Source organism: Mauremys mutica, chromosome 5 (genome assembly GCF_020497125.1).
Source record: "Mauremys mutica isolate MM-2020 ecotype Southern chromosome 5, ASM2049712v1, whole genome shotgun sequence".
Taxonomy (NCBI): Eukaryota; Metazoa; Chordata; order Testudines; family Geoemydidae; genus Mauremys; species Mauremys mutica.
Genome location: NC_059076.1, coordinates 78242128 through 78269288, shown reverse-complemented (window position 1 = coordinate 78269288; position 27161 = coordinate 78242128). Strand labels below are relative to the sequence as shown.

The 27161-nt window shown below is 40.2% G+C and overlaps 1 protein-coding gene across 4 annotated transcripts in view; it reads left to right on the top strand.

Annotated features, from left to right (window-relative positions):
- VEGFC (vascular endothelial growth factor C) overlaps positions 1-27161 on the top strand; it is a 187202-nt gene that overhangs the window by 117569 nt on the left and 42472 nt on the right. For all 4 annotated transcript variants that reach the window (XM_045019471.1, XM_045019470.1, XM_045019473.1 and 1 more), the window contains exons 2-3: positions 15371-15584; positions 18942-19132. In XM_045019471.1, coding sequence (XP_044875406.1) covers positions 15371-15584; positions 18942-19132 — 405 coding nt within the window. The remainder of the gene's footprint in view (positions 1-15370; positions 15585-18941; positions 19133-27161) is intronic.

Below are 27161 nucleotides of genomic sequence, written 5' to 3'. Positions count from 1 at the left end.
CCTCATCATAACAATTTAGGGCAGGCCAAATTATCCCACCCCACCCCCAAAATTTTTGTTTTGTTTTGTTTTTAACCAAGGAAAAACAACACTGCTTTGGGATGGCAAGTACCCTGCTCTCTGTGTCCACTACATTCTGTCTACATTCAAAATATATTTTAATTATACCTATTTTAAACTAATGAAGAAGCTTTTTATAAAGTGTTTGGGTAAGATCCCAATTTTTGACATCACAAATACTAAAGCTTTTCCAGCTTATTATTTCTTAATGGAATCTTCAGTCAGAAGTAAAAAGTTGAGGTATCAGTGGTATAGTCATGTGATTTGTTATTCAGTCCAGTGTGCTTCTTAAGAATACAATAGAGTTTTTTTTTTTTAATAAGACTTTTAGCAAGTAGACTCAATCTTGGGCATTTGTATCAAAAAGAATCAGAGAATAACATTTTTTTACTGGAATATCCATAGACATTCTTGAGATTTTAATAAGTCTTTACATTTCTAGTCTCAATTATCGTTTGTGGGAAACAGTGCCTAGAATTATTCAAAGCAACTGTTTTGTTAATAAATTCACTGTGTTATAATTGGACCATTAACTTACTCTTTAGCTTTTTATGAGATTTTTTTCTATTGGTGAATAATGTTTATCATTGAAATATTTGTTAGAATAGGCAATGTGACAAGGTAGGTGGTCTTCTAATTAATATTACAGTTCAGATCTGTAAACTATACAAGGATTGTTTAACAGTTCAGAATTCATGCCCTATTATGTTCAGACATTTGTTTAGGAATAAAGTTCAACATTTGCCTTGAAACCCAATTGCTGTCATTTCATGGTCTATGGAAATGATTTTTTTTTCAAGAATTGCTTTAAATGTATAATTAGTTGAAGTAATTTCTGTGACCTACAGCTAAATATTTAGACTGTACCTTACTTCTGTTTGCGCAGAATTTTATAACTAGTACTGTAATTCTTAAACAGTTGCCAAAAAGAAGGTTTATAGCAATATGAAGGACATTATAAACAATAAGAGGCGAGATGTGTTTAAATAATAATGTCCATCATAAAAACATCCGAGTTGTCAAAAATGCAACAACTGAGTTGAGTATAAAACTAAATGTTGTCTAAAACCAGGATTGAATTTTTCTTATGATAAACCTGTTTGAGTTTTTTCCTTCAAATCTCAACCAAATTTCCTTTAGTTGCAAAATCATGTAAATAGTTATACAGTACATAGGGTTATCAAGTTGTTTAAAGTAGACTATTTCAGTGTAGTTTTTCAGATTAAGCTAAAAGTCCTAATTTTGATTTATTATTTTTGACCAAAGACACACATTTCAGGAATATTTTTTTTCAGAATATGCAACTACTAATTAATTTAATTCACCTGTTACATAAGCTTTTATGTAATATTTTTGCAACATTGACTGACTATAGATATAACACTCTACAGTTTCAACTTTGGAGAGGTACCAGCTAAACTATGGGTCGTGCTCTATCATAATCCATCTTTTGATGGATGGCCAGAACTTTTATTTTTAACCCTACTAATTACAGTCTGGCATATCTTCACATAGTACGTAGTCTGTCCTGAAGCAATATTCAAGAGTGAGCTGGCATGCAGATTGAAATAATAGAATTATCTCTTACATTTAGAGATTGCAAACATTTGAGTTCACTGTTGAGAACATTGATGGGAGAATCTGAAGAAGCATCTTGCATTGTGGTCGCCTGTATTGCAGCTGGCCAAATGATAATAGGTGACTCCAGTTTTCAGCATATTAATGGTTTACTTCATGAGTATAGTTATTCACAACATTAATTTGTCTCAGTATTTGTTTGCTTTTAGCTGTGGAGCAGTTGGCAATTGCTAACAGAAATAATGATAGTATCAAGGGAATTCAGCTAGGGATGGTAATAAAGCAACATGAATACAAATAATAATAGTTTACTCTTGTATACTGATTCTATTAGTCATTTCTGACAGTCGTAAAGAAAATACAAGCTGGATAACATTGCATGTTATTGAAAAGTGTTCAGAATTTAAACTAATAAAAGGAAATCCTAATTACTAAGATTCTCTTAGGGCTTATCTACACAGCACTGGCAATGCACGCTAGAGGAGTGTGCTTTGTAAAGTGCTCTAATGTGCTGCACTCTAACTGCCCTGTGTGTAGACCCTACTGGCGTGCTCTAAAAGGCACTTAGTTCACGTTAACATAGTCGTAGCTGGACTGTGTTAGGACTGCATTAACACAAACTAGGTATCTTTTAGAGCATACCAGCAGGGTCTACCCAGGTTAGAGTGCAGCATGTTAGTTAGCATGCCACACCATGTAGACAAACCCTTAATTTACAAGAGAATAAGATTTTATAAGCACAGCACTACAGTGATTCTCATCTTTCCTGTCTAGTAGAACTCTGAGAATGGTGATGGAATGTCCCTGACAGTTGCATTGCTTTAAAACAATGCAGATCACAAAGACCAGACAGAAGTGCCTAAGAGCTGGGACGAAACAGCTTCAGTCAAGGGGATCAATATGGGAGGAACTTCCAGAGAGGTGAAACAAATCCAGACACTGACCATCTTTAGGAAATGCTGCAGAACCTACCTTTTTAATGAAGGCTTTCCAGCATGCCCAGAATGACGCTCACAACACTGATACTCCTTCTACCTCCATCCCATAGACCCGGTCAACGAAACAGAAACTAACAGTAACAAAAAATTACCCCAAGCGGAGCTTTTACCTGAGAAGTGAGAAGAGACAGAAATTCTGTGACGTCCACTAGGGACTTCACTGCTGCTAATCAGTTTTATGTGAGAGATGGTCAGATACTGCACTAATGGAGATGATATAAAACCATGAAATCTTAGGATTGTACCATCATTGCTTTCTAATTGGAAATCCCTTCTCATAGCCTCCAGCTCTCTCCCGTGAGAATGTATGGTTTAGCTAAGATCTAGAAAAATTAAAATTTTGTTTCCTTGAAATGTTTGGTCTCCTTTTTTTCCCCCTAGCTGTAACTAAGACTCTCTCTGTCTCTGTAATCTAAAATTGTAGCAATACTGTAATTGTATTTTCTTGTGTAGCAGACCATTTGGCAAGACTACTATAGAATTTAGCTACTTCAGTTCATCTTGTGCTTCCAAATCAATATGGAAGGAATTTGCTTCAGGACTTTTCTTTTTTGTAGGAATTCCAAGGGTTTAGGTATTTTCCACACACAGATTTGGTTTCCCATCTTTTTTTATAAGCCTGTCACATACTGTGCAGTATTTTACAAGAGTGGATTAAATTCTTCCACTCACTGTTTGCTCACATTGTTCACATTATCCAGTCACCCTTCTATCTTGGTAACATATTCATCTAGAGACTTTATTTTTATAAATAAAATATCAAGTTTGTCTCCCATAAAAGACTTCGTGTGAGTCCATCTGTATTGGTAACTAATGATTCTCAAAGTTCTCAGAACTTTTCTTGTTTACTGAAGTAGGGGAGGGAAAAGATGGCTGCTGCAATGAGTCCTACATTGGAAAAAAACTGAAATACATAGATTTCAAAGTGATTCACAAAGGAGGGGAGAAACTGAATTACTGAGAAGTTAAGTTGCTTGCCCAAGATTACTTAATACACCTGCATGTGGGATATATACATACTTCTCTGTCAAAATTATTTGATCCAAACATTCACCCTTAAAGCACTGTTGGATAATTAGAATAACATGAAGCAACAGAAAGCCATAACTTCAGACAGTAACTAAATTAAATTAATTTATAGGTGATAAAATGATTTATTGGTAAATATTGACAGAAAGCATTACTGTCAACAATAGATTAATAAACCAAAGAAGCTTACAATATGTCATTTTCAAAGCTGTATTTTAAGTATGATTTCAATAAATCTGGTTTTGGTAAAATCTCAACCTACAATGTTGCATATAGGAGTACAAATTCAGTTCTCATTTAGTCAGTCTTAACTGCACAGTAAATTTAGATCAGATTTACACTGATGTAAATAGGAGTAGAATTTGTCTCAGGGTCATAAACTGGGGGTCAGTGTTCTGAGGAGAACTGAGATCAGTCTGCATTCAAGCACTGTGACAACACTTCTTCAGTTTGGTAATACTTCTTTATATCACTTATATAGTTAAATTTAAAACAAATTCTGGTTTTGGTGATTGATAATTTCCTAGCCTCAGAATCAGACTACATCTAGACTGTGATGAAAACAGCATCGTATGAGAAAATAATACATAACTATAAAATAAACCAGATATCTTTCAAGGGCATTTGGATGCTATTATTGATTACATTCACAGACTATGATAACTCTTCAGTAGAGATGGCTGAAAATTTTCCAGTGGAACAGTTTGCTTTTAGGAAATGCCAATTTGAAATATTTAATGGGGACATATCTATTTTGTCAAAAATGTTGGTGGGAAACTATTGAAATGTTTTGTTTTGATTTTATCATTTGGGGGTGTGTGTGCCATTTAGGTATCTGGGGGAAAAATCTGTCTGGGGGGATTGATCCTGCTTTGACAGGGGCGGCTCTAGACATTTCGCCGCCCCAAGCAGGGCGGCATGCCGCGGGGGGCGCTCTGCCGGTCGCCGGGAGGGCGGCAGGCGGCTCCGGTGTACCTCCTGCAGGCGTGCCCGCAGAGAGTCCGCTGGTCCCGCAGCTTTGGTGGACCACCGGAGCCGCGGGACCAGCGGACCCTCCACAGGCATGCCTGCAGGAGGTCCACCGGAGCCGCCTGCCGCCCTCCCAGCGACCGGCAGAGCGCCCCCCGCGGCATGCCGCCCCAAGCATGCGCTTGGTGTGCTGGGGCCTGGAGCCGCCCCTGTGCTTTGAACAGGGGGTTGGACTAGATGACCTCCTGAGGTCCCTTCCAACCCTGATAGTGTGTGTGTGTGTGTGTGTGTGTGTGTGTGTGACAAAATTATTACATTTAAACAGAACATTTTAACCTTATTGAAACAAAATGTTTAGGTCATTTCAATGTTGCCAAAACAAAATATTTCAGAACTTTCATTCTGCAGTAAATTAAAAAAATTCTAATATTTGTTCTTCTTAGGGACAAAAGAAATTTCAAAATATCAGAATTTCCTGTGGAAGGAAAATTCTATTTCTCGACCAGCTGTATTCTTCAGATACTTAATTATGTAGAATAGGTAAAACATGTGGATAAATTAAATAACTGAGGATAGGATTAGTTTCGTGCAGGATTATCAGCTATCTCCTTGTTTTGTTTTAAATTAAAGAATTTGTGTACTTTTTCATTTAGAAATAAAACTTTTGCAGCTCTTTACATTTTGTTTCATCCTCCCTTTACATGATGTTATAGCCTTCTTCCTGTGTGTCAGACTTTCACTCTCTCTTTCTTCAGATCCCTTCTCAAATTCATTTATTTTGCTTTTCTTTCCACCTTTAACCTCTATTCATTTCCCTTTTCTCTCCCTCATTCTCAGTGTTAACAATATCAGAATATATAAAGCTCATTTTCAGTATAATGCAAATCATATCGTATTTATTTGATCCTTTTTTCACTTCCTTTTCTATCATTTCCTTTGTCTGTTTTCTGTTTTCTTGTTTGTCTAGTGTAGTTTTAAGCTTTTTGGTGTAGGGGCAGTGGGTCTGGTACTGATCTCACTCATATCAGCTGTACAGTATAGTCCAATTGACTTCAGTAGTGTTATTCCTGATTTTAAATTACCATGAGACCAGAATCAGGGTCAGTGTCATCTTCTGATTTCTGTAAAGAACCATGCAAAATTACAGTGCTCTGTAAATATTTAAAATTAATAAAAAGGAGTTTTACAATTTTGGAAATCAGTTAAATTATACTAGTGCTAAACAGATGTGAGATCAAAATCAGGTGTATCATATTCAGCTTGAATGTAAGTGGCATATAGCAAAGTTGATGTTTAATCATACTATATGGTTCAGATTTTTCTTCATTGGAATTATTATATTTTCACTTAATTGACATTAATCACATCAATATCCTAGAGGAAAATACATATAAATTGGAATAATTCTAAAAGATTATGCAAGAAAAATGTTTACGTGCAGCATTCTTTAGCAATATTTCCACACTACCTATGTTTGCTTCCCTATGCTAAATTAATTACATGATTTTTTAAATATATTTCAGTTGGTCAATATATGTGGTATACAAGTACATTAAAATGGATTGCTTTAGAGCCAGAATTTTCCTGTTAAGAAAATCCTTGAAAATCTAATGTGCTGACAACTATAATCACAGCAGATGCATTAATTATTATTATTGCATATTGAACCATCAATTATGTGTCATAGTCTCTGCCAAATATTAAGTATGTTGACCTTTGATATTAATAGAGAAGGATATAAGGGATACTTAAAATAAACTGTAAATGTAAAGAATAGGGAAACATTATAAACTTCATTTTGTTCAGAGATGGTTTTTAACCTTCCAGATATTTTTTCTGTTAACTATAATTTTATGAAATACTTATAGAGTTGGAATACCACATTATGAAATACATCTATTTTGCAGAACAAAGTTTTCCAAAATTTATGTAATTATGTAATAGCTTTGGCATAAGAAAATCAAGCCATATACTTCCTTGTTTCACAATGCCACTAAGATAGCAGAGTGATAAGAACTATAGAAATATAGATAGGTAGATCTGTAAGTAATTTACTGTGTGGGATAGTTTATTTACTACGTCTTGTTACTTTATTTAGAAGAAGAGGATTTGTCACTTGATTAATTTAGGGCCCTTTTCTCCCCTGCTACTCAATAAACTGTGTAGATGAAAAGAAATGAAGTGAGCCTCGTCTTGTGGGATTTCCTGCCCACACTTCTGTCTTTTGAGGAGTTGTTCCACTCCACACAGTCATTCCAAATCTTGTAAAGATTGGTCAGTGAAAGAATTGTTCAGGCTTTTCCTCCAAAATGTAACCAGCTCCTACTCAGCGTGATCACACAACAGTGCCCAGGGTTGGCTTGAGTATTTTAGGACGAGTCAGTGAAATGTTTCCTTGGACTTAACTGACTCATTTACATAATAGAACGAGAAAGGAAAGCATGGTGTATATAGGTAGCGCTCTTCCCTCCCATCTTGAAGCTAGGGCTGGGCTCTACCCTCCGTTGCATGCAAGTGGCTCCCATTGAAATCAGCAGACTACTTAATTAATCAGAAATCACAGTCTGGCCCTCACTGTTTTAGCTTGATAATGTTATGTTATCTTATGGCACCATAACAGTTGTCAGGTTTAATACAATGGTTTTATTTTAAATTTAGGATTACATCTAAAAGTTCATTTGAGAATAACTAGCATGGTGTAAGTAATCAAATATTCAAACCTTAATCACTTCCAAACCTTGTTAATCTGATCCAGCATAACACTGTTAAACATAAGGGCTCTAGTCATTAATTTACAGTACATTTCTGTTCTTGTTTGGTTTCTTTTTGTTTTTGTTTTTTTCATGTTATGCTTTTCTGAACAGTTATTATGATGTTGATTTTCATGAAGCCAAACTACTAGAGATTTAAAAGTATCATTGCTACAAGCAGATGTACAACCAAAAGCAGAACAAAGAGCCTAGATTAAAAAAAAGAGTTAGCTAGTTTGATTAGATTAATTAACCAAAACCACTAAATGTAGATTTTTGCAAATGTCCAGACATCAGTTAGAACTGCTTTTGTAGTTCTGGTTTTAAAGAATTCCTTTATTCATTTATTTTTATACTGAATACTTTTTCCTTTATCAAATGTTGCTGGCAGTTTATTCCAGCTCAAGGTTCCTTGGCCAACTCAATTACTATTAGAAATGCAGTTAACGCCCTCATTTAATCAAGTGGAAATTAAGATTTAGTTGTGTGGACAATTTGGCAGTTGTGTCTGTTTGATTTCTGGGCCAAAATTAAATTTCTACATAGGTCTTTAATGCCTCTAATTGTCTCATTCAACCTGAACCAGTTATAAATACTTGTCTAATTTGCCACAGTTCAAAATTCATGCCTACAGGTTAATGATGACTATAGCAAGGAGAGGTCAACACATTTTGAAATACATTTGTAGACACCTACCGGCAATAAATAAACAACCTTCCTTTTCTTTCTCCTCTAAATCTTTAATGGTGCTTAGGAGGGCTCTGGTTACAATTAGGGTGACCAGATGTCCCGATTTTATAGGGACAGTACCGATTTTGGGGTCTTTTTCTTATATAGGCTCCTATTACCCCCCACCCCGGTCCCGATTTTTCACACTTGCTGTCTGGTCACCCTAGTTACAATACTTAGTACAGTATGTGTACCTTGCTATTCACCCTTGCTTCCATTCTTTCTTCTCTTGTCAGGCTGAAGAGAAGAAATAGCAAAAGCCCTCTAGTGACTGAATAGGCTCCCTACATTGTACTTGTAAACCTGACTTAAAACATCAATTGCTTTTAAGGGAAGTGTGTTCATTAATTAAGATCAATAGCGAGTGATTCTTAAGAACAAAAATTGCAATTTTGTGATCATTCTAATTACTCACTTGTAACTAGGACAATTATAGGCCCAGTTTCATGGGTTATTTATAGAATAAACTAAGTATAGTGCATTAGAAAACTTCCCTCTGCTATACTAAAAATGCTTAAATACTCCCTGTGAATCTATTTTAATCAGTCTCCTAGAATTTGAGCAGCTATAATGGAATAATCTTGTTGCACTTCCTCAGAAAACATCAAAATAGTTTCTTCTTCTCCACCAAGACTTAATTTTGCAGAAAATATGTACTGTATCTTATAAATATATTGTGTTTTCCGTTTGCCCACATTCGAAAAAAGTGTGTTCATGCTTCATTATGTTCTCCTCTAAATGAATACTTTAAATTGTAAACACTATTACATTAACAGTACACGTGGCCTTCTGGAAAATCCATGAGGAAATGTATTTTTAAAACAATATTTCACAACCTTATCTTAGATCAGGTCTTGAAAATTATACTTATCAGAAGTGAATATGCAACTTTCTCTGGCAAGTGGAGCTGGAATATTAAGCCATCAATTTCTGTAGATTTTAAGCTTCAGGTGCACATTGCATGTCTAGCTCTTGACAGAATCATAGAAATGTAGGGCTGGAAGGGACCTCAAGAGGTCATCTAGTCCAGCCACCTGTGCTGCCTCAGGACCAAGTTACCTAGAACATCCCTGACAGCTGTTTGTCATGCCTGCTCTTAAAAACAATTAAGAGGATTCCGTATCAGCTCTTCGATGCCTATTCTAGTGCTTAACTACCCCTATAGTTAGAAAGTTTCTCCAATATCTAACGTAAATTCCCTTGCCAGAGATTAAGTCCATTACTTCTTGTCCTACCTTCAGTGAATTTGGAGAACAGTTGGTTACCATCCTCTTTATAAGAGTCTTGAAATATGTTAAAGGCTGTTATCAGGTTCCCCCTCAGGTTCTTTTCTCAGTAGTATGGATATACAGAGATGAACTTCTGAATGTGAGTGAACCAAGGTGACTTCCTCAGGGTATGTCTATACTACAATCCTAAATCAACTTACATTTGGTCGACTTACAACCACCACAGTAATTTCTGCACTGGTGCATGTCTATGCTACCCTCCTGGGATCATTTGTGCGTGTCCTCACCAGGAGCACTTCTACTGACTTAAGAGGGGCACTGCGGGGAGCTGAGAGCCCGGTCTCTCAGCTCCACTGGCCGCTCTATTACAAGAAGAGAACAATAGAGTAGATTTGCAAATGAAGAAATAATGTAATGTAAGGAGAATATGTTTGACTTTTTAACTGTTCTTAGTACTATTGCTTTTTTATAAATGCTTCTGATCTTATCAGAAATAAATAAAACTTCAGCACTTTAAAATTATGACCAAACACTTGTTTCTAAAGCCATCTTCTCAATTGTGTTGAATAGTTGAAATTGCATATATCATCTCCAATCCCGTTTGAAGATGAAGCTTTTTACTAAGTGGTGTGGCCATGAAGAAATTCAGTTTGCAACATAGATCTAAAATGCTATACAAGTGCCTAATTTATGACTTAGCTCATAAGCAAAACAGTTTAGTAGAGTTTAAGCAAATCCACTTGTCTAGGTTACCAGAAGACTAAACATACCAGCTTGAGATCAGTACTAAAGATGAGGGATGGGGAACCTTAGCAGCATAGTCCAGGATCAACTTTCTGATGAACAGCTCTTCTGATGGGAAGGGCAAGGATTCCTATTGAGATGCTTGGCCTTGCACCCTAATTTCTGGCTACATCTTTCATATCAGCCTCTGGCTAGTAGGTGTCTGGTAAATTTGAAGCCCCCACCCTTTCACAACAAGGTTTTAGTTAGCTCCTTTTTTAATCTTTTGGTCTTTGGTGGTCTGTAAATGAACAAAATAATCTGTTTTGGCTCTGGTTTCTGCTACTAGACCGGGGGTGGGCAAACTACGGCCCAGGGGCCGCATCCGGACCTTCAGATGTTTTTAATATGGCCCTCGAGCTCCCACCAGGAACCAGAGTCTGGGGCTTGCACCGCTCCAGTGCTGCAGCCAGGGAGCGGGGTTGGGGGTTTGTCCTGCTCCACGCATGCCATGGCTCTGCGTGGCTCCTGGAAGCAGCGGCATGTCCTCCCTCCGGCTCCTACGCGTAGGGACAGCCAGGGGGCTCTGCACACTGCCCCTGCCCCAAGTGCCCCCCCGCATCTCCCATTGGCCATGAACTACAGCCAATGGGAGCTGCAGGGGAGGTGCCTGCAGACAGGGCAGTGCATAGAGTCACCTGGCTGTGCCTTCACATAGGAGACGGAGGGGGGACATGCCGCTTCTTCCAGGAGCTGCTTTGAGGTAAGTGCCGCCTGGAGCCTACATCCCTGAACCCCTTCCGTGCCCCAATCCCCTGCTCCAGTCCTGATTCCCCCCTCCTGCCCTCCGAACCCTTCAGTCCCAGCCTGGAGCACCCTCATGCACCCCCAACCCCTCATCCCCACCCCAGAGCTTGCACTCCCAGCACACCCACCCACACCCCTGCCCCAGCCCAGAGTCCCTTCCCACACCCTGAACTCCTCATTTCTGGCCCCACCTCAGAGCCCGCACGCCCAGCCAAAGCCCTCACCCCCTCCTACATCCCAACCCCCAGTTTCAAGAGCATTCATGGCCCCCATACAATTTCCATACTTAGACGTGGCCCTTGGGCCAAAAAATTTGCCCACCCTGGGCTAGACAAATGAATTTAGAAGACATTTTATTACCTGAGGCGACTTTTTCCGATTTGATGTTTGATGTAGTGCTTCCTGTCTTGTCTTGGTATATGATAGACGAAGTAGTGGGAGAAAGTGGGGAGGAGGCGAGCTAGCACAGGGCTTGTAGTGTCATAGAGCCAAGTCTCCAGGATGCAGGCGATCTTGGGTACTTCATCACTGATTGATTGTTGGTGACAGATCTTGCACTGATCATGAGAACATCATAACGCCCATACTGGGTCAGACCAATGGTCTATTCATCCCAGTATCCTGTCTTCTGACAGTAACCAGTGCCAGGTGCTTCGGCGGGAATGAACAAAACAGGCAATCATTGAGTGATCCATCCCCTGTTGTCCACTCCCAGCTTCTGACAATCAGAGGCTAGGGATACCCAGAACATGGGGTTGTATCCCTGACCATCTTGGGTAATAGCCATTGATAGACCTGTCGTCTATGAACTTATCTCATTCTTTTTTGAACGTCACTGTAGTTTTGGCCTTCACAACATCCCCTGGCAACAAATACCACAAATTGACTGTGTGTTGTGTAATGAAGTACTTCCTTTTGTTTTAAACCTACTGCCTATTAATTTCAGTGGCCCCTGGTTCTGGTGTTATCGTGAAGGAGTGAATAACAGTTCCTTATTCACTTGCTCCACACCATTCATGATTTTATAGACCGCTATCATATGCCTTCTTAGTTGTTTCTTTTCCAAGCTGAAAAGTTCCAGTCTTTTTAATCTCTCCTCATATGGAGCTGTTCCATACCCTTAATCATTTTTGTTGCCTTTCTGTGTACCTTTTCCAATTCTAATATATTTTTTTCAGATGGGGTGAACAGAACTGCACACAGGTGTGGGCATACCATGAATGTATATAGTGGCATTATGATATTTTCTGTCGTCTTATTTATCCTTTTCCTAATGGTTCTCAACATTGTTAGCTTTTTTTGACTGCTTCTGTACACTGAGTGGATGTTTTCAGACAACTATCCACAATGAATCCAAGATCACTTTCTCGAGTGCTAACAGCTAATTTAGACACCATCATTTTTGTATGTATTGTTAGGATTATGTTTTCCAATGTGCATTACTTTGCATTTATCAACACTGAATTTCATCTGCCATTTTGTTTCCCAGTCACGCAGTTTTGCAAGATCCCTTTGTAACTCTTCACAGTCTGCTTTGGATTAAACTATCTTGAATAATTTTGTATTGTCTGCAGATTTTGCCACCTCACTGTTTATCCCTCTTTCCAGATCTCTTATGAATATGTTGAATAGCACTGGTCCCAGTACGGATCTCTGTAGGACACCACTATTTACCTCTGTCCATTCTGAAAACTGACCATTTAGTCTTATCCTTTTTTTCCTGTCTTTTAAAAAGTTTCTGATCCATGAGAGGACCTCTCCTCTTATCCCATGACTGCTTACTTTGGTTTAAGAGCCTCTGGTGAAGGACCTTGTCAAAGGCTTTTGGGAAATCCAAGTACACTATATCCACTGGATCACCCTTGTCCACATATATGTTGACCCCATCAAAAAATTGTAATGGATTTGTGAGGCATGATTTCCCTTTACAAAGCCTTGTTGACTTTCTTCCCCAACAAGTTGTGTTAATCTATGTGTCTGTTAATTCTGTTCTTTACTGTAGTTTCAACCAATTTGCCTGGTACTGAAGTTAGGCTTACCGGCCGTTAGTTGCCAGGATTGCCTCTGGACCCTTCTTTAAAAATTGGTATCACATTTTCCAGTGAACTGGCTATCATCCAGATATCCTCCAGTCATCTGGTACGGAAGCTGATTGAAATGATAAGTTACATATCACTCACTGTTAGTAGTTCTACAATTTCATACTTGAAGCATCCATTTTATTTCAGGTAACTTTGGGTATGTCTATACTGCAGATACCCAAGGCTGGTCCATATCAGCTGACTTGGGCTCACACTAAGGGGCTGTTTAATTGCTATGTAAACGTTTGGGCTCAGTCTGGAGCCTGGACTCTAGGATCCTGCGAGGTCCAAAACGTCTACATTATAGGAGAAGCAGGGTCCCAGCCCCTTTAAGGGCACTCAGGCTTCTCTGCTGCTCCTATGGGGCTGGTGGCATGTAGCAATTAGAGCTGGTCCCTGCTGCTGTGTCCCCGATGGAGGGAAGAAAGGGGGAGAATACGTCATATCTCTTGTAATGAAGAATAAATAAGATGAACATGTTATCGTTCATTCAGATACAAAGGGTTTTTCAGTATATATGAAATCTTTGTATCATTTATATTTGTCCTGGTAGTAATTGTACAGGACAGTCTTGCCAACTCCAGTCATTCAAAAATCATGAGTCAGGCCTCCAAAAAAATCATAAGATTTAAAAAAAAGGGTTCTTTTATTTGACTTCTTGATTTCTGAGCCCTTAGATTGTGCTTATTTCAGGGTTTTCTCTGCTGCCTGGAAGGCTAGAAGGTTCTGTTTTGTTTTATAATGGAAGATGAGTTTGTCAGCTCCAGGACCTGGGGTTTAAGTAAAGCAATAAATATTGCAAGACTGACAATAAAATCATGAGAGTTGGCAACATTGAGAGCAATATTTTGGAACTGTGCAGGGAATAAAATATTTCTTATTATGTAATAGTTTTTATTTTGTTTACATATAGAAATTAATTCATGACTAAATCTTGCAACCAATTTATGTAAGCCGTATTCATTGCTAAAATTAATACTACTTCTTGTCACAGACACCTAAAAGCATCCATATCAAAATATTTGAAAATTTAGAAATACACTATTGTTCAGGTTAGGATAAAAAATAAATTTGACCTGCTTAAAATTGTTAGACTCTGATAAGCCTATATTATTTTTAAACCACCTGTTTTGTCTCCAGTATTTTTTTTAATGTGGCCATTTCTTTCTGGGATACAGAAGACAATAGTTACTGTATGTGTATGTATTTATGTGTACAGAAGCAATAGTTAATGAACACTGCTTACATTGTCTATAATATTGCCATTGAAGGGCCACACTGTGTCCATTCCTGCATGCACATGCATGAGGAGTTGTATCCTTCTCCTGCACTGGATATCCATACTGTGAGTAGTTGCATCTGGAGAGACAGCAACTTCCAGAGAACCATTATGTGTGGTTTTCTCCACCATCATTGCACATGTGGGTAAGAGTGGGCAGGGAATGGATGGTGTGTTAACCAGGTATTTTCTGCGTGATGTATGGTGGTGGGGTGCATGTTCCACCGGCAACATGGGGGAATCACAAGGCAGAATGTAATTTATAGTCATCATCTCTTTCACAATCTGCATTTGAGACAATGGAAAACCACACTGGCTCCTACGTGGAGCTTGTGGCATAGTCATGATTGACCCTAAACAAGATTTTTTTAAAAATACCTATGTCCATATCTTATTTACATTTGAGATGGGAGAAACTGATATTTACCAAATAAAGAGCTACAATATAGGGCTGGTCCTACAATAACTTATTACCAAATATAGTGCTTACTACTATGAATAGTTTCATTGGCTTGTATTGAACTATTCACAATAGTAAACACTATGCTCTATAGCGAGTGTCTGCAGGATTGGTCCCTAACAATGAACAAAATTATAAAAAACAGTTTTCAAAAATTCTCTAATTTCATTTTCACCCATTTTTGCACTTTCATCATTTTTTGCTCTCATTAAATTTTGGGAAAACATGCACAATTTTACTTGATCTCATCCTTTTTAATGTTACATGATGCTAGGCAATATGCATATAATTATAAACTCTGTCTGATTTTGTCTGAAAAAGTAAAAATGTTATTTAAAAATCATTCGGTTATCCATACAATGTATGGATAACCATACTGGCTCCTACATGTAATACATTGCCTTAACCTCCAAATTGTATCGTGCAAGGGTTTACTTCTGCAACTCTTTTCTCACAGAATAATACTTATCTTGAACAACATGTTTGAGTAAGAATTAGTGATGAGAGAAAGGCATTGCAGTATCAGATGTTACAGAACAACATCAGTGTAGACTTTTTCGTAAGAAGATTCTTAAGGGGGAGACTTGATTTTACAAAAGCTTATCTGTTCAACAAACTAATTTACAGCAAAACTTGTGCAATGCAGAAAGTAATTAATCTTGCATGTTTCTTTAACAGGCTCATGCAAGCAAAGAGCTGGAAGAGCAGTTGCGGTCTGTGTCCAGTGTGGATGAACTCATGACAGTACTTTACCCAGAGTACTGGAAAATGTTCAAATGTCAGTTGAGGAAAGGGGGCTGGCAACACAACAGGGAACACTCCAGCTTCGACACAAGATCAGATGATTCAGTAAAATTTGCAGCAGCACATTATAATGCAGAGATCTTGAAAAGTAAGTTCAGGAAATAAAAGATGTACTAAATACTGTAAATCAAAATCTGAAGAAATGTCAATTGTGTCAAAAACACTTTAAAATCTAAGCACTGAAAATAAAAACGGCTAAGGCCTTTGATTTGTATTAATGCATAAGTTACGACCTTTAAACCAGTGCTTAATTTGTAATTAAAGAGGTGCCAGGGCTCAGCAATTTTTCTTATTTTCATAACTGACGTGGCAAGTCCAGAGGTGCCAGGGCTATGAACTGCCAAACCTACAGGTGCCGGGGGCTCAGCCCTGGCAAGCTCTGGCACAAATTAAGCACCGCTTTAGACACTTCCATAATGAAAGAAACTAATCCTTATGGCTATTTTTTTCTGATATACGTTTTGTGAACTCAGTGGGATGCACAAGGTGTACACTGATGCAGAAGGAAGTGTTTGCACCATTTTCAGATGGTACAGTACAGCAGATATTTGAAATTAAATCCAGAAGTCCTCAGCTGGAAAGAATCTCTGCTATGCTGAGACTTTGAAGACTTTGCAGGAAGTAAGAAGGCAGTAATAGGTGACTCCCAAAGAATATCCCCACTGAGGGAGGAAAAAAGAAAATATTTGTCTTTTTCCCCCCTGATTTTCTTCAATTAAGCAATAACCCAGAATAATGCATGCATTATTCAGCTATTGATGCATGCCTCAGATGCACTGAGAGGCTCATGGCAAAGAATCTTTAACCACCTGGAGTAGCCAAGTAATGCACACCTTGGTGTGGCTTATTTTGATTGTGTAAAGTATGTTTATAATATTACAACAGACCAGTTGAAGCATTAATGGACATTAACATATTTTTTTATCATTCTGCCTGAAAATAGAATTACTTTATGGTAGGGCTGTCAAACAATTAAAAAAATTAATCGCGCTGTGAAGCAATAATAGAATACCATTTATTTAAATATTTTTGGATGTTTTCTATATTTTCAAATATGTTGATTTCAATTACAACACAGAGTACAAACTGTATAGTGCTCACTTTATATTTAATTTTGATTACAAGTATTTGCACTGTAAAAAAACAAAAGAAATAGTATTTTTCAGTTCACCTAATACAAGTACTGTAGTGCAATCTCTTGTAAATTGAACTTACAAATGCAGAATTATGTACAAAAAAACCTGCATTTTTTAATAAAACACTGTAAAATTTTAGAGCCTGCAAGTCCACTCAGTCCTACTTCTTGTTCAGCCAATCGCTCAGACAAACAAGTTTGTTTACATTTGTAGGAGATAATGCTGCCCGCGTCTTATTTACAATGTCACCTGAAAGTGAGAACAGGCATTTGCATGGCACTTTTGTAGCATGGCACTTCTGCAAGGTATTTTATGTGCCAGATATGCTAAACATTTGTGTGCTCCTTCATGCTTCAGCCATCATTCCAGAGGACATGCTTCCATGCTGATGACACTCATTTAAAAAAAAAATGAGTAAATTAAATTTGTGACTGAACTCCTTGGGGAAGAATTGTATGTCCCCTGCTCTGTTTTACGTGCATTCTTCCATATATTTCATGTTATAACAGTCTCGGGATGATGACCCAGCACGTTGTGAAAGTGTTCTTAAAATCAACACTTTCACTGCAGATTTGACAAAATACAAAGTAGGTACCAGTGTGAGATTTCTAAAGATAGCTACAGCACTCAACCCAAGGTTTAAGAATCTGAAGTGCCTTCCAAAATCTGAGAGGGACTAGGTGTGGAGCATGTTTTCAGAAGTCTTAAAAGAGCAACACTCTGATGCAGAAACTACAGAACCTGAACCACCAAAAAAGAAAATCTGCAGGTGGCATCTGACTCATGATGATGAAATGAACGTGCATAGATCCACTCTGCTTTGGATTGTTATCGAGCAGAACCAGTCATCAGCATGGACGTATGTCCCCTGGAATGGTGGTTGAAGCATGAAGGGACATACGAATCTTTAGCGCATCTGGCATGTAAATATCTTGCAACGCCAACTACAATAGTGCCATGAGAATGCCTGTTCTCACTTTCAGGTGACATTGTAAATAAGAAGCGGGCAGCATTATCTCCTACAAATGTAAACAAACTTGTTTGTCTGAGCAATTGGCTGAATAAGAAGTAGGACTGAGTGGACTTGCAGGCTCTAAAATTTTGTGTTACTTTATTTTTTAGTGCAGTTATGTAACAAAAAAAGTACATTTGTATGTTGCACTTTCATGACAAAGATTTCACTACAGTACTTGTATGAGGTGAATTGAAAAATACTATTTATTTAGTTTGTCATTTTTACTGTGTAAATATTTATAATAAAAATAATATACACTTTGATTTCAGTTACAACATAGAATACAACATAGATGAAAATGTAAACAAACATCCAAAATATTTAATAAATTTCAGTTGGTATTCTATTGTTTAATAGTGCAATTAAAACCGTGATTAACTGCGATTAATCGACAGCTCTACTTTATAGATTTTTTTTTTGGTGGGAAGATGTAGAACTTATAAGAGGAAGAGTAAAATTTACAATAGAGTAGGTGGGTTTGAATTGAATTGTTATAGGAGGAATTGATTATATAACAGGTGTAATGTTAGTTCTTCTTTGAGCCAGAAAGCAACCTAACAGACGTTGGCTCCAAGACAGAGGAGCGGGGCTGTGGTGAGGCAAGTTGCATCACTTTTTAGTGATGAGGTCTCATCTGTACACAATTGCAATTTGGCAGAAATGCCAAGTGAGAAAATCAATGTCTAAGGGCCTAGCCTAATTAGAATTTAAGTTTAATGAAGAAGGTATAAAATATTGCCCTGTAACTTGTTTTTTTGCTTGCATCAGAAAAGCATAGATAGAGCACTCTGTAGTTAACAAATGTAAATGAACATCCAATTAAATATTTGTCACTTTAATAGTACAGGACACAAATCAAACAAGCTTTTTAACATACAGTGTGGTCCAAATCCTGAAGTGTTTGTTACCTAGGGCCAGATGATTCTCCTCTGCAGATATTGCCACATAGGGATAGGAAACTCTACATGGAAGTCTCTCTGAAATCTTCGGATATCCTGAGATCTGCCTAGACTTTGGAGATGTTTACTAGGATCCCAGTGGTTCCACTACAGCTCTGTCCCCACAGCGGCTCTGCTCCCTGGCAGCACTGCCATGGGATTCTGGAAAGTTACTGCAGAGAGAATTCAGTTTCTCTAAACAAATGTGTATTTAATTGAATCAAGAATCTAAATACACGAAGTCACATGCTAGTCTGATTCCAAACATAAGCAAGTTGCTGTTAATCTATGGTGGGGTGTTGTTCTTATTTTAACTAGCTGCATTATAATGTATGAACTTCCCTATAACTTGGCAGGTATTGATAATGAATGGAGGAAAACTCAGTGCATGCCACGTGAGGTGTGTGTAGATGTGGGGAAAGAGTTTGGAGCAACAACAAACACCTTCTTTAAACCCCCATGTGTATCCATCTACAGATGTGGAGGTTGCTGCAATAGTGAGGGGCTGCAGTGTATGAATATCAGCACAAGTTACATCAGCAAAACGGTAGGTTCTTATTCCAGTTATATTCTGAGTTGTCTTTACATTTCAAGTAAATGGATAGTTATGCATTTTAATGTATTGCTACATGAAAAACATATCCCAGAATCTACTTTTATTTCAATTTATTATTCATTTGAACACACATTGGTTCCAGAACAGTGTTACCTTTATATACCATGCAGCTAACAATAATTAAAGACATAAGGAGGGGGGAGAAACTGTGCTAAAAGAAATTTAGGTTGCAAGGTCAAGCACTTGAAAGTTATGAAATGCCAGATTTGCGATTGCCCATGCAACCTTAATCCTACTCCCAGGTGTGTCTCTGTATGAGATAGGAGTGCTGCAGAAAAATAGTATGTGATCATCTCAATACAGACTGCTTCATACTGTACATGCAAGAGGGCAGAATTGAGATTGCATGGACACAACTTTCAAGTGCTTAACTTTCCAACAGAAATGACATTTGTTTAACATAGTTGGGTTTTTACTGTAATTTCTAGGGTTTTTTAAAGGAAAAAAAGCTAAAATTAAATACTGTTATGTGCAACTATAACAATCACACATTCCATCATTGAGCAGCATAGTTAAGCAGCCTCCCAAATAGTCATTCACTATTGTCATCTGCTCAGATCTGCTGTCTGTGTTTTTCCTTTGGGAGTCTGTTTTTTCCTCTCTCTTTTCTTGCTGGATGCTCTAAATGAGGATGATCTAATTTTAGTGTCAGTATAATCTCCTTTATCACCTAGTTCCCTTTTTGGTGAAATACTGCACAATTGGAGCCCCAACACAGCAGAAGCAGCTGTGCAGTGGTAGCTGATGCAAGTAGGATTCCTTACTATGAAACTGCTTAGTGTACCACCCAGCTAAGGAAAGGATTAGGGAAAGGGAGAGAAGATGAGTCAGTGAAGAAAAGATAAATGTTCATAATCTTATCCAGTCCTGAAAGCCATTTTTCAAACATACTAGTCTGAAATTGTGCATCCTACCAAGGATTTCCAGTGCAGAATGTGAGCTACTCTAGCGTTCTAGACAGCCACACTTGGATGGTACAAGTCAAACAGTTTAAAAAAAGAAAACAACTGTTATTTCAAAGCCACAGTTCTTCTAGCTGGTTGAGAGATACAAATGATATATCTTCACCTTGCTATAACTTCAGAAACATGTGCTTCACTCTTTCAGTAGCTACTGTCTCAAATATGTACTTTTGTCAAGTCCTGCTTACCTGAATAAGAGCTCGCCTAATGCAGATGTAGTCATAGCATATAGCTCAGATTTCCAGATTCAGGGCCAGATTCTCAGCTGCGGTACATAGGCACCAGTCCATTGATGTCACTGGAGCAACATCAGTTTATGACATCATTTATATTTCTGATACCGGTAGTGACCTCATTCTTCAAGATCTTAAGAAAGTAGCCTTTTAAGAGGTGATAAATGTCTTTGGAGGGACCTCACATGAACAGTTAAGAAAATATCAGAACTAAAGACAGAAGGCTCTTGGGGGGTAGGTTGCCAAGAACTAAACAAAGCCTTAGACAAAAGAGGTAGCACTATATGGTGGTGGGTGGAGCTGGGTTTTCTTGTTCTTTTTTTTTTTTTTTTTTTGTTACCTATTCCACAAAGCCAAGGAACTTCTTCATTTAGGTTCCTATCTTCCTCCTATTGAATGAATTCATTGGCAAAATTCCTTAGAAATGGTACTGTAACTTCCAGGACCAGCGAGTTTCAGAAGACTTCCTTTTAAAGGGAGAGACCTTAACACAGCTTATTTTTTTTAATTTTGCGTACCTGAAAATTATTGTATTGAAGCTATGCAACAGTGGTTCAACATTGTTATATTGCAATGAAATGAGCAAAGATAACATCAGACAAAAGGATATCGGGTCTAATTTCAAAGGACCACACTGTAAAATTTCAGATGCCAGTCTCATTTTTTTCACTCCTTCTCTTATATTTCCCGAATGAAATAAGAAAAATTGTTCTTCTTCAAGTGAGTGTTCATGTTCATTCCAAGCAGGTGTGTGTGCGCCGCGTGCACGCCAGCTGGAAGATTTTCCCCTAGCAGCGCCGTAGGGTTGGCCTGTCGACCCCCTGGAGTGGCGCCTCCTGGCGCCCTATATAGGGGCCCGCCGATCCTCCACCCCCTCAGTTCCTTCTTAACGCTGGTGACGGCTAGCTGGAACTTGCTCGCTCTCGCAGCAAGCCTAGCAGTGTCTCTATTAAGTGTATATAGTTCGTTTTTTCTCATAGTTTAGAGTTAGTGTTAGTTGTGAGATAGTTAATAGCTGTTGGGGGGCTTCTCCTCCCCTTGTAATCGTCGTCCTGTCCTGGGGCATGCCTGGGTCACCAGGGTTTAAACTCTGCGTGGACTGCGGGAAGTTTATGCTGAAGAGTGACCCGCACTCTTCCTGCTTGAGGTGCCTCGAGGAGGGCCACCAAAGGGACCAGTGCAGTATCTGCAAGGGGTTTCATCCCAGGACTCTTAAGGACAGAAAGCAGAGACTTAGAGTGCTCCTGATGGAGGTGGCCTTACGGCCACACTTGGACCCCTAGCCTGCCGACCCGGCGCCCAGCACCTCATCCTCGGTACGCAGCGCTCTGGCACCATTAGCAAGAGAGGAGGCCCGGTTTAAGAACTCTAAGTCCCGGCACCGGAGACAATCGGGACTTAGAAAATCAGCCTCCATGCGGCACCGATCACCATCACCGGTGCCTGCGCTAAAGAAGAGTCCGGTGAGGAGCGGATCACCGCACCAGGACCTTAAAAGGCCGGAGGGGTCCACAAGTGTGGTGGGACAAGCTGTGCCACAGCCACATCCTCCCAAGGTCCCGTTGTCTTCTGCCCCCGTGGGGGTGCAGTCAAGTCCAGAGTTGAGGTCCCCGGACCTCAGCAAGGATGTGTGCCTCCCATCGACGCCGGAGGCGTTCGAAGTGGCCTCCCCGCGCCGGAGGGAAGAGCTGCCAGGGATGGCCCCCGATCAAATCAAGGGGCAAGCCGGCCATGATGACGCCACAGTCCCCTCCCCGCACCGCTCCAGCAGTAACAGTGCAAAGAGAGCGTTCCCCGGCCTTGCAGCACCACTCGCCGGCAACAATGGGTACTGCCCCTCCTCGGTCTTCGTATTCAGAAACCTCGGAGTTGGAGGTGGAATCCTACCGCTCCAGTAGATCAAGGAGCAGGAGGTCGGCTTCACAGGCAAGCCAACGACCTTACCTTGTGTTTGTCAGTCTGTTTGGTTGGTTGTTTGAGGGACCGTGTGCTCTGGCTGGCAGTTGGAGGCAGGTTTGAAAGCTCGAAGCCTCTGGTAATTGGCTGAGCCTTAATCAGTGGGCGGGGCATTCACTCAGGCCAGGGCTTTATAAAGCCGCGCACAAGCGACCAGGGGCTGCTAACAGGGAGTTTCGCAAGGGAGTTCTCCAGGTGAAGGAGGAGCTAATACAGCATCTGTGGGGTAAGTGACTGTCTGTAGTGTGTGTTTGTTTGTGTTTGGGGGTTACTTGCTGTGTGCTGAGCTTGTGTTTGTCAGTCTGTTTGTTTGGTTGTTTGAGGGACCGTGTGCTCTGGCTGGCAGTTGGAGGCAGGTTTGAAAGCTCGAAGCCTCTGGTAATTGGCTGAGCCTTAATCAGTGGGCGGGGCATTCACTCAGGCCAGGGCTTTATAAAGCCGCGCACAAGCGACCAGGGGCTGCTAACAGGGAGTTTCGCAAGGGAGTTCTCCAGGTGAAGGAGGAGCTAATACAGCATCTGTGGGGTAAGTGACTGTCTGTAGTGTGTGTTTGTTTGTGTTTGGGGGTTACTTGCTGTGTGCTGAGCTTGTGTTTGTCAGTCTGTTTGTTTGTTTGGTTGTTTGAGGGTCCGTGTGCTCTGGCTGGCAGTTGGAGGCAGGTTTGAAAGCTCGAAGCCTCTGGTAATTGGCTGAGCCTTAATCAGTGGGCGGGGCATTCACTCAGGCCAGGGCTTTATAAAGCCGCGCACAAGCGACCAGGGAGCTTTGCGAACAGGGAGTTTCGCAAGGGAGTTCTCCAGGTGAAGGAGGAGCTAATACAGCATCTGTGGGGTAAGTGACTGTCTGTAGTGTGTGTTTGTTTGTGTTTGGGGGTTACTTGCTGTGTGCTGAGCTTGTGTTTGTCAGTCTGTTTGTTTGGCACATCAGAAAAAGGTAGGCTAATAAACAGGGACAAGTTTTTAAAGTGCTTGTACACAAATGCCAGAAGTCTAAATAATAAGATGGGTGAACTAGAGTGTCTTGTGATAAAGGAGGATATAGATATAATAGGCATCACAGAAACCTGGTGGACTGAGAGCAATCAATGGGACACAATCATTCCGGGGTACAAAATATATCGGAAGGACAGAACAGGCCGTGCAGGGGGAGGAGTGGCACTATATGTTAAAGAAAGTGTAGATTCAAATGAAGTAAAAATCTTAAGCGAATCCACAGGTTCCATAGAGTCTCTATGGATAGAAATTTCATGCTCTAGTAAAAATATAACAGTAGGGATCTATTATCGACCACCTGACCAGGACAGTAATAGTGATGATGAAATGCTAAGGGAAATTAGAGAGGCTATCAAAATTAAGAACCCAATAATAGTGGGGGATTTCAATTATCCCCATATTGACTGGGAACATTTCACTTCAGGACGAAATGCAGAGATAAAATTTCTCGATACTTTAAATGACTGCTTCATGGAGCAGCTGGTACGGGAACCCACAAGGGGAGAGGCGACTCTAGATTTAATCCTGAGTGGCGCACAGGAGCTGGTCCAAGAGGTAACTATAGCAGGACCGCTTGGAAATAGTGACCATAATACAATAGCATTCAACATCCCTGTGATGGGAAGAACATCTCAACTGCCCAACACTGTGGCCTTTAATTTCAAAAGGGGGAACTATACAAAAATGAGGGGGTTAGTTAGACAAAAGTTAAAAGGTACAGTGACTAAAGTGAAATCCCTGCAAGTTGCGTGGGCCCTTTTTAAAGACACCATAATAGAGGCCCAACTTCAATGTATACCCCAAATTAAGAAAAACAGTAAAAGAACTAAAAAAGAGCCACCGTGGCTTAACAACCATGTAAAAGAAGCAGTGAGAGATAAAAAGACTTCCTTTAAAAAGTGGAAGTCAAATCCTAGTGAGGCAAATAGAAAGGAGCACAAACACTGCCAACTTAAGTGCAAGAGTGTAATAAGAAAAGCCAAAGAGGAGTTTGAAGAACGGCTAGCCAAAAACTCCAAAGGTAATAACAAAATGTTTTTTAAGTACATCAGAAGCAGGAAGCCTGCTAAACAACCAGTGGGGCCCCTTGATGATCAAAATTCAAAAGGAGCGCTTAAAGATGATAAAGTCATTGCGGAGAAACTAAATGGATTCTTTGCTTCAATCTTCACGGCTGAGGATGTTAGGGAGATTCCCAAACCTGAGCTGGCTTTTGTAGGTGACAAATCTGAGGAACTGTCACAGATTGAAGTGTCACTAGAGGAGGTTTTGGAATTAATTGATAAACTCAACATTAACAAGTCACCGGGACCAGATGGCATTCACCCAAGAGTTCTGAAAGAACTCAAATGTGAAGTTGCGGAACTATTAACTAAGGTTTGTAACCTGTCCTTTAAATCGGCTTTGGTACCCAATGACTGGAAGTTAGCTAATGTAACGCCAATATTTAAAAAGGGCTCTAGGGGTGATCCCGGCAATTACAGACCGGTAAGTCTAACGTCGGTGCCGGGCAAATTAGTTGAAACAATAGTAAAGAATAAAATTGTCAGACACATAGAAAAACATAAACTCTTGAGCAATAGTCAACATGGTTTCTGTAAAGGGAAATCGTGTCTTACTAATCTATTAGAGTTCTTTGAAGGGGTCAACAAACATGTGGACAAGGGGGATCTGATGGACATAGTGTACTTAGATTTCCAGAAAGCCTTTGACAAGGTCCCTCACCAAAGGCTCTTACGTAAATTAAGCTGTCATTGGATAAAAGGAAAGGTCCTTTCATGGATTGAGAACTGGTTAAAGGACAGGGAACAAAGGGTAGGAATTAATGGTAAATTCTCAGAATGGAGAGGGGTAACTAGTGGTGTTCCCCAAGGGTCAGTCCTAGGACCAATCCTATTCAATTTATTCATAAATGATCTGGAGAAAGGGGTAAACAGTGAGGTGGCAAAGTTTGCAGATGATACTAAACTACTCAAGATAGTTAAGACCAAAGCAGATTGTGAAGAACTTCAAAAAGATCTCACAAAACTAAGTGATTGGGCAACAAAATGGCAAATGAAATTTAATGTGGATAAATGTAAAGTAATGCACATTGGAAAAAATAACCCCAACTATACATACAACATGATGGGGGCTAATTTAGCTACAACGAGTCAGGAAAAAGATCTTGGCGTTATCGTGGATAGTTCTCTGAAGATGTCCACGCAGTGTGCAGAGGCGGTCAAAAAAGCAAACAGGATGTTAGGAATCATTAAAAAGGGTATAGAGAATAAGACTGAGAATATATTATTGCCATTATATAAATCCATGGTACGCCCACATCTCGAATACTGTGTACAGATGTGGTCTCCTCACCTCAAAAAAGATATTCTAGCACTAGAAAAGGTTCAGAAAAGAGCAACTAAAATGATTAGGGGTTTAGAGAGGGTCCCATATGAGGAAAGATTAAAGAGGCTAGGACTCTTCAGTTTGGAAAAGAGAAGACTAAGGGGGGACATGATAGAGGTATATAAAATCATGAGTGATGTTGAGAAAGTGGATAAGGAAAAGTTATTTACTTATTCCCATAATACAAGAACTAGGGGTCACCAAATGAAATTAATAGGCAGCAGGTTTAAAACAAATAAAAGGAAGTTCTTCTTCACGCAGCGCACAGTCAACTTGTGGAACTCCTTACCTGAGGAGGTTGTGAAGGCTAGGACTATAACAATGTTTAAAAGGGGACTGGATAAATTCATGGTGGCTAAGTCCATAAATGGCTATTAGCCAGGATGGGTAAGAATGGTGTCCCTAGCCTCTGTTCGTCAGAGGATGGAGATGGATGGCAGGAGAGAGATCACTTGATCATTGCCTGTTAGGTTCACTCCCTCAGGGGCACCTGGCATTGGCCACTGTCGGTAGACAGATACTGGGCTAGATGGACCTTTGGTCTGACCCGGTACGGCCTTTCTTATGTTCTTATGTACCTGGTGCCGTGGCAGCAGCAGTGGCAACCACCCTCCCAGTGGCCAGTCTGGACTCCCTGGGCCTACCATCAGTCCCTGGGACAAGTGCACGGTCTGCACTCCAGGTCTGCGTCTGTCTCCTCAATGTGGGTTGCTCTGGTGCAAATGCCTCCACCACCAGCACCGCTGTCTGACAGGAGTGTGCCACAACAGAATCCAGCACCCCCTAGTCAGACCTCGCACTTACGGGGGCCAAGTTTTCGAAGCTGCAGTCACCACCCAGCACACCTCATCGTTCGGCGTTGACCCCGGTACCAGTCGCGGTGCCACATCCTACATCTGCACCAGCCACGCAACCAGAGTACCGTGTGCTGCAGGACCCTGCAGAGGCTGAGGGTAGTGAGGAAGGTCCCCTGCAAGTGATCTCTTCTGCCTCACCGGATGAGGCGGTCACAGGTACTTCAGCAGCATCGGCTCTACTGGGTGCTTCAGCAGCTACTTAAATGTGCCACACAGAGCCTGGCAATCCAGGCGGAGGAGGTCGAGGTGGATGTAGATCCGGTAGTGGACATCTTTGCTCCCTCGGGCCCGTCTAGGGTCGCCCTGCCGTTGATCAAAACAATAGCTGACACATCCCGCATCCTTTGGCAAACACCAGCTTCTTTGGCCCCTATGGCCAAAAGGACAGAGAGGCGCTACTTTGTACCCTCCAAGGGCCATGAGCACCTATACGCTCACCCTCCCTCAAACTCTCTGGTTGTGAATGCGGCCAACCAAAGGGAGTGTAAGGGGTTTCAAGGCTCTACACCAAAGAACAGGGAAGCCAGCCAAGAAGTTGGACCTCTTTGGTAGAAAGGTGTACTCAACAGCGG